The sequence below is a fragment of the Peromyscus maniculatus genome, chromosome 1 (assembly GCF_049852395.1).
Source record: "Peromyscus maniculatus bairdii isolate BWxNUB_F1_BW_parent chromosome 1, HU_Pman_BW_mat_3.1, whole genome shotgun sequence".
Lineage (NCBI taxonomy): Eukaryota > Metazoa > Chordata > Mammalia > Rodentia > Cricetidae > Peromyscus > Peromyscus maniculatus.
Window position 1 is genome coordinate 31212501 of NC_134852.1, and position 8256 is coordinate 31220756.

An 8256-nucleotide genomic window follows, 5' to 3' on the forward strand; every position below is an offset into this window, starting at 1 on the left:
GGGGGTAAGATTGGGGCCTCATCCCCCTATGATGTTTGATCTGGGACAGCTAGCTGCTGGCTTTCCTAGGCAGTGTTCTTGACTTTTCGCTGAGACAGAGACGGCACACCTCTTCCTGGGAGTGTGCGTCTGGGCTAGTGACCTTCCATCTCCATGAGAAAGTACTTGACACACACAATGAGTGAGAAAGCTTTTAGCTCACAGTTTTCATAGGTTCGGTCCTGAGTCACTTGGCACCATGGGTGCTGAGCCTGTGGTGAGCTGAAGAAAGCATCATTGTAGAAGTGTGTGTGTGTGTGTGTGTGTGTGTGTGTGTGTGTGTGTGTTGTGTGTGTAGCTGCTCACTTCATGTCAGCCAGGAAGCGGCTGAGAGCACAAAAATGGGTGGGGGCTAGCTGGGCGGTGGTGGGCGCACACCTTTAATCCCAGCACTCAGGAGGCAGAGGCAGGGGGATCTCTGTGAGTTCCAGGCCAGCCTGGTCTACAGAGTGAGATCCAGGACAGCCAGGGCTACACAGAGAAATTCTGTCTCAAACAAAAGAGTGGGTGTGGGACAAGATAAACCCTTCTGGGGGGATACTTCAAGAAGCGTACTTCAGCAGAGGGACCCATCTCTTGGTATGTGTGTTCATATTTACGTGTGTGAGGATACACATGTGGATGCCTAGAGGTTAGCCTCGGCTATTGTTCCTAAGGAACTGTCCTCCGTGTTTTATTTTGAAGATTTATTTTTAGCCAGATGTGGTGGTTTGTACCCCCCCCATATTTATTTAATTATTTTTCCATTATCATCTTGATACAGTATAAATTCTTTTTTTTTTTTTTTTAATTTTTTTATTCTGAAGAGGGTGCCAGATCTTTTACAGATGGTTGTGAGCCACCATGTAGTTGATGGGAATTGAACCCAGGTCCTCTGGAAGAGCAGTCAGTGTGCTCTTAATCACTGAGCCATCTCTGCAACATGGTAAATTCTTATCCTAATAGTGAAATGTTTCACTGAGGTTTGCCCAATAATTGAGAAAAACCAAAACGTATTATAAGCCACAGTCATCCTAGGGTCCCCCCTGCTATGTAGCCTCCCTGGTTCTGTGGGTTGCAGTCTGATTGTCCTTTGCTTTATATCTAGAATCCACTTGTGAGTGAGTACATACCATGTTTGTCTTTCTGGGTTTGGGATACCTCACTCAGGATGATATTTTCTAGTTCCATCCATTTGCCTGTAAATCTCATGCTGTCATTGTTTTTCTCTGCTGAGTAGTACTCCACTGTGTATATGTACCACATTTTCTTAATCCATTCTCCAGTTAAAGGGCATCTAGGTTGTTTCCAGCTTCTGGCTATTACAAATAGTGCTTCTGTGAACATAGTTGAGCATGTATCTTTGTGGTATAATTGAGCATTCCTTGGGTATATGCCCAAGAGTGGGATGGCTGGGTCTTGAGGTAGATCGATTCCCAATTTTCTGAGAAACTGCCATACTGATTTCCACAGTGGTTGTACAAGTTTGCATTCCCACCAACAGTGGAGGAGTGTTCCCTTTGCTCCACATCCTCTCCAACATTGACTGTCATTGGTGTTTTTGATCTTAGCCATTCTGACAGGTGTAAGGTGGTATCTCAGAGTCGTTTTGATTTGCATTTCCCTGATGATTAAGGATGTTGAGCATTTCTTTAAATGTCTTTCAGCCATTTGCGATTCTTCTGAGAATTCTCTGTTTAGCTCTTCAGCCCATTTTTTAATTGGATTGTTCAGTATTTTGATGTCTAGTTTCTTGAGTTCTTTATATACTTTGGAGATCAGTCCTCTGTCAGATGTGGGGTTGATGAAGATCTTTTCCCATTCTGTTGGCTGTCTTTGTGCCTTATTGACCGTGTCTTTTTCCCTACAAAAGCTTCTCAGTTTCAAGAGGTCCCATTTATTAATTGTTGTCCTCAGTGTCTGTGCTGTTGGTGTTATATTTAGGAAGTGATCTCCGGTGCCAATGCATTCAATAGTACTTCCTAAGCACCTTACGGGGGAATGCTTCCCTTTCAAACACTTCCAATCTTTGTGTTTTCAGGGGTCTATCGGTCTCCAGAGGACAGGAAGCCTGCCCCGGAGGAGGGGAGACAGGGCCAGTCAGAGGGGATCCCCTCGACCTTTGTCTCTCCATTGTACAGGTGAGGATGGTTTCTGTTCCCCTCCTGCTTCCCCCCCCCACCCCCCATCCCACAGCAGAGGATGGACAAACAGCTTGGGTGTTGGCTGGAGAGTTAGAGGGATGGGGGAGGAAACACCTGGCCTCCTTCTGTGCCCTCTTCCTCAGGACCCTTGGAGGCCTCGGCTCTTGCGCAAGCAGTGGGGACTCCCGGGAGACACCCTCTCTATCAGCTGCTCAACTGTGGCTCTGGGAATAGGTGAGGCATGGGGGGGGTGAGGGGAAGAGGGAGGAGGAGCTTAGCTAAGGGAACCGCCCTCTGCGGCTTGCTCCACCTAGACACTCTGCACTGCACCCCGACATCGCCCACATGGAGCGGCTCCTGCAGCAGGCTGTGGCAGAGAGGGAACGGCTGCTCAAGGCCAGGGTGAGACCGCAGGCCCTGCTCCTTACAGGAGCCCGGACCCCAGCCTCCTCCTTTATATGCAGGGCTCCAGGGCCGCCCTCCTCCCTCAGACCCGGGGGTCCAGGGCAGCCCTCGCCCCTCAGACCCAGGGGTCCAGATCCCAGCCCTCCTCCCTCAGACCCAGAGCTCTAGGCCCAGCCCTCCTCACTCAGACCCAGGGGTCCAGGGCAGCCCTCCTCCCTCAGACCCAGGGGTCCAGACCCCAGCCTCCTCCCTTAGACACAGGGATCCAGGCCCAGCCCTCCTCCCTCAGACCCAGGGGTCCAGACCGAGCCCTCCTCCCTCAGACACAGGGATCCAGGCCCAGCCCTCCTCCCTCAGACCCAGGGGTCCAGACCCAGCCCTCCTCCCTCAGACACAGGGATCCAGACCCAGCCCTCCTCCCTCAGACACAGGGATCCAGGCCCAGCCTTCCTCCTTAAGACCCAGGGATCCAGGCCCAGCCCTCCTCCCTCAGACCCAGGGGTCCAGACCCAGCCCTCCTCCCTCAGACCCAGGGATCCACACCCAGCCCTGCTCCCTCAGACCCAGGGATCCAGGTCCAGCCCTCCTCCCTCAGACTCAGGGCTCCAGACCCCAGCCCTCCTCCCTCAGACCCAGGGGTCCAGGCCCAGCCTCCTCCCTCAGACCCAGGGATCCAGGCCCAGCCCTCCTCCCTCAGATATAGGGGTCCGGGCCCAGCCCTCCTCCCTCAGACCCAGGGGTCTGGGCCCAGCCCTCCTCCCTCAGACCCAGGGCTCCAGACCCCAGCCCTCCTCCCTCAGACCCAGGGGTCCAGGCCCAGTCCTCCTCCCTCAGACACAGGGGCCCAGACCCTGCCCCTCATCTTACTAGCTGGGATCCTCACTGATTCTCCCTCATGAATCCACAGGAAGGCATGAGAAGAAGCCCAGAAGGTTCCACAGGCCCTTCAGTTCCTGCCATCATGGTCAGTCCCCTGTGGTCTCTTTTCCTTCTCCACTTTTGCCTTTTATTACATCACACTGTTTCCTGCCTTCCAATGCAACCCAATAAGGGTCCTGCTTAACCCGAGAAGAAAACTCCAAAGGTCCCAGATTCTACTCCTGTTTCACTCATTGACATCCATGGTCTTTGCTCGGGTAATTCACTCCGTTTCTTTGTCCTTGGTTTTGTTTGTTTTGTTTTTAATTGGTTAGCATCTAAGTGGTGTGTACTTACACAGGCGAGCATGAGCCACAATGCACGCGTGCAAGTGTGAGGAGTCACTTCTTGATTTCCACCATGTGGGTCCCAGGGATCGAACTCACACCGTCAGGGTTGGCGGCAAGCACCTTTATCTCTGAGCCATCTCTCCTCCCCCTTGGTTCTTGTTTTGTGTGTGTTTTTGTGTGTGCTAATCACAAGTTGTACCCTGAGCTATGCTCCAGGTAGTTTTTCTCATCTTTTTCCTTCCCGTGAGCCGGTGACCATCTCAGCAGTTATTATAGATGGAGAATAAACACATGTAGCAGTTAGAAAAATCCACTTAAAAACTTAATTATAGAAAGAGTCGGGAGCTGGTCGAGTGCTTGTGTAGCATTGCCCTGAGGCCTGAGTTCATCCCCAGGACCCTACGGACCAGCCGTGGTGGCTCAAGCCTGTAATCCCAGCACTTGGGGGTAGAGGCAGAAAGATCGCCCTCCACTACGGAGCGATTTCAAGGCGGAGTGGGCTACGAGAGACCCCTCCCCCCAGATTCAGTGAGCCAGGGAGCAGCAAGGGCCATGGAGCCTTCTGTGTTCATCCGCACAATCTTGTGCTCATTAAAAATGCAGCACCAGCAATATCATTTATTAAACAGCCCCTGTGGAGTGTATTGTTCCTTTACGCGTGTCCCCACGGTGCTTGTGTGCACAGACACGCACCTCTCTGAGACTTTTGGCTCCACGTTCGAGGGCTGGAGCCAGCTGTGGGGTGCTGAGGTACCTAGTGTTCGCTTCCGGGACTGCGGCTCTCAGGCTCTCAGGCGGACAGTCTATGAAAGTGACTCACTCACTTAGGAGGGTGAGGTTGACAGTTCCCCCAGCCCACCTCTGCTTTCCTACGGAGTGCAAACTTTGTGACTTGGACGTGTCTTTTGTCAAATGGAGACCTTTGTTTTTTTTTTGGTTCGGCTGTTTGAGATGCTGTCTTTAGCCCTGAGGTCTGAGTTCATCAGGCTTTGAACTTACTGTGGAGCCGTGGATAACCTTGAACTTCTTCTGATCCTTCTGCCTCCACTTCCCTAGTGCTAGAACAGACAGACTGGCAGACAGACAGACAGGCAGGCAGGCAGACACACACACACACACACACACACACACACAGTTTTCTTGCTTTTAGCAGCATCTATAGCTCTCGAACTCACGGCAATCCTTCTGCCTCAGCCTCACGTGTGAGCCGCACGCCTGGCGTCAGGATGGTGTGTGTGTTAGGATCCCTGCACAGGCTTGGCTCTCTCAGTCTCTAGGCTGCAGTCCCTCTCTTGATCCTGGCCCCTGGTCAATGACCCCTTCCTTCTCTGTGCCCTGCAGGCTCCGCCCCCACCCCCACCCCCACCGCGCCCTCCAGGTCCCCGGGTCCTGGACCTCCCACAGCACCTGGAACGCTGGGGCCACAACCCCGAAAGCTGCCCCCACCTGCGGGTGTCCGGGGGCTGCTGTCGCGGGCCCCTGGTGAAGATGGGCGGTCGCATCAAGACGTGGCGGAAACGCTGGTTCTGCTTTGACCGGCAGGCTCGCCGCCTGGCTTACTATGCTGGTAAGCTGGGGGCCAGGCATCTTCAAGGCCCGGGTTGGAGAGTCCAGGTCCCTGCTGCCACTAGGACCCAGGGCTTAGGCTCCCAGCCCCTTCCATACTCTGGAGTCTAGGCTTTAAAGCCGCTCTGTTCCATGACCCTTCCTCCCTAAGCCGCCAGAGTCCTCCCCTCCCCCAGCGGCTGCTCAGTAATCCAGTTTTCCTAAGATGTCAGGGAGGCCAGGCCCCACCCGCTGGAACACCCAGACCCCAGACCCCATCCTTTCCTTCCAGAACCAGGGGAGCCCCGTGCTCAAGCTCTCCCTGCATGCCTTCTCTCCTCAGGGACCCAGGGCTTCGGCTCCTGGACCCATCTCCAGGTTCATGTAGTCGCTGGACCTGTCTCCTACCTAGTATAGACATCTGCCTCCCTGCCCCCCTTGGGATTGTCACACTGTTTGTTATAATGTCCCTTACCTAGATAGTCTCAGGGCTAGGGCCCAATGACCCCAGTTCACACGCACACGCACGCACGCGCGCGCACACACACATGCACACACACACGCGTGTGCACACACACACACACACACACACACACACACACGCGCGCGCGCGCGCGCGCGCGCGTGCGCGCACACACACGCACACACCTGTCTCTAAGTAGATCTGTTTCCCTCTCTTCCCACCAGACAAAGAAGAGACCAAGCTCAAAGGTGTCATCTATTTCCAGGCCATCGAGGAAGTCTACTATGACCACTTACGCTGTGCCTTCAAGGTGACGTCTCACTCAGTGCCTGCCGAGACCCTATGTTGAGACCTCGCCCCACCTCTGGGTCACTTTGGGGAAAGTCACCCTTGCTGTCCTCACTGTCCAGCACTGGAGAGTGACTAAATGTTCTGCCTGGGGCTGCTCCTTAGGCTCAGATGGTAGTAGAGTGCTTGCCTGGCATGCACGGAGCCCTGAGTTTAGTCCCAGCATCATATACACTAGGGGCAGAGAGCTGTGATCTTAGCACCAGGAAGGCAGAGGCAGGCAGATCTCTGTGAGTTTGAAGCCAGCCTGGAATACATAGTGAGTTCCAGGACAGCCAGGGCTACAGAGACCTCAAGAAAGAGAGAAATGAGAAATGGGAGAGAGAGGGAGAGGGAGAGGGAGATTATCAGATTCTGGTTTAGCACATGCTTGTAATTCTAGCACTCAGGAGGCTGAGGCAGGAGGATCTCAAGCTGGAGACCTGGGCTATAAGGGAGACAAGGTCAGAAAATGAAATGTTGGCGCTGGTACTTTGCTTAGAATCCTCTTTGGAAAGGAGCCAACCATGGCTTTTTTTTTTTTTTTTTTTTTTTTTTTGAGACAGGGTTTCTCTGTGTAACTAGCCTTGGCTGTCCTGGAACTCATTCTGTAAACCAGACTAGCCTTGAACTCACAGAGATCTTCCTGCCTCTGCCTCCTGAGTCTGGGATTAAAGGTGTGCACCACCCTCATCCGGTTGTTTGTTTTAAAATATATTTTATAGATTTATTATATTTTATGTGTATGAGTGTTATGCCTGCATGTATTTATGAACATCCCCTTAGAGGCCAGAGGAGGTCATCGGGTCCCCTGACCTGGCATTGCAGATTGTGAGTACCATGTAGGTGCTGGGAATTGAACTGCAAGAGCAGTCAGTGCTCTCAACTGCTGATCTCAACTGGAGTTGCTGATGATCTCTAGCCCCCAACTATGGGTTTTTAAAGGCTAAACTGGAATCCCAGCTGATTTTTTTTTCTTAATCTCAAGCCTTAAGTTTTCTCATTCAAAAAAATGGGTACATTTCAGCCCCTTCCATTGGGGTTAAAACATAATGGATACAAGGAAAGGCTTTACCCAACTCAAGAGTTGCCCATTTGGTGCCCAGTAAACGGGCTGTAGTTGGGCATGGTGTAATCTCAGCCCTCAGGAGGCTGAGGCAGGAGGCTTTCAAGTTTGAGACTAGCCTGAGCTGCAAAGTCAAAATCAAACCCACTTTCTAAAAAAGGGGTGGAGTAAAAACAAAACCAAAATAAAAAAACGCCAGGCATGGTGGCGCACACCATTAATCCCAGCATTGGGGAGACAGAGACAGACAGACAGAGAGTTCTGAGGCCAGCCTGGGCGAGTTCCGGGCCAGTCAGTGAAATCTTGTCTCAAAAAAAAGAAAGGGGGGGGGAGTAGGCATTTTAGACCTCATTTAGGAAGACAGTTGTGGAAACTGATCCAACCACCCTCTCTCCTTGTTTATTTCAGAGCCCCAGCCCCCGCCTGACCTTCTGCGTCAAGACCTACGAACGCCTTTTCTATATGGTGGCCCCCAGCCCGGAAGCCATGCGTATTTGGATGGATGTCATTGTGACAGCTGCGGACGAAAACCACGCCCCCTGAGCGGCCCCGCCCCCTGAGAAAGGACGTCCCGGCGGCGAGCCCCGCCCCTGCACGCACGTTCCGGGCCCTCGGGGCCCCGCCCACCTCAGGACGCTCTCGGCCCCGCCTCTTTGGAATTCTCCTGGGAAGTCTGCAGCTGCTCCCGCTCAGCTGGCCTGAGCCGCGGAGATCTGGGCTGCCGGTGGCTTCCAGGGTGACATCGCCAGGCCCTGGAGGCCCCTGCTTGGGGCAGGAGGAAGATTACGGGGGCGGGTGTGTGTGTGGGAGGGGAGGGGAAGGAACTATTTATTGGTGCTCCTCTGATACCGAATTAAACATGGTGGAAAAATAGGATTGCTGGTGTGGATTCCAGCGCGGGCGTCCCTAGGCAGGACCCCTGAGCCAAGCGGTTTCCTTAGCAATGGAAGCTTTCAGCTCCTAAGGCCATGCATGCATAGATGGGAGAAGAGGTGGGTAGACATGTGGCCTTAGGGGTTGATTTGGGGCTGTAGTCTATAGTTTTGATTGAAGTATGTCCTCATTCCTGGATTTTCCTTG

At 53.1% G+C, this 8256-nt stretch overlaps 1 protein-coding gene across 3 annotated transcripts in view; it reads left to right on the forward strand.

Moving 5' to 3' along the window:
• Positions 1 to 8049, forward strand: part of Phldb3 (pleckstrin homology like domain family B member 3) — a 20366-nt gene extending 12317 nt beyond the window's left edge. For all 3 annotated transcript variants that reach the window (XM_076573430.1, XM_015986770.3, XM_076573423.1), the window contains 7 exons: positions 2060 to 2159; positions 2306 to 2396; positions 2477 to 2564; positions 3475 to 3531; positions 5117 to 5342; positions 6008 to 6093; positions 7585 to 8049. In XM_076573430.1, the coding sequence (XP_076429545.1) occupies positions 2060 to 2159; positions 2306 to 2396; positions 2477 to 2564; positions 3475 to 3531; positions 5117 to 5342; positions 6008 to 6093; positions 7585 to 7719 (783 nt within the window). In that variant the 3' untranslated portion in view covers positions 7720 to 8049. The remainder of the gene's footprint in view (positions 1 to 2059; positions 2160 to 2305; positions 2397 to 2476; positions 2565 to 3474; positions 3532 to 5116; positions 5343 to 6007; positions 6094 to 7584) is intronic.
• Positions 8050 to 8256: the final 207 nt, after the last annotated feature.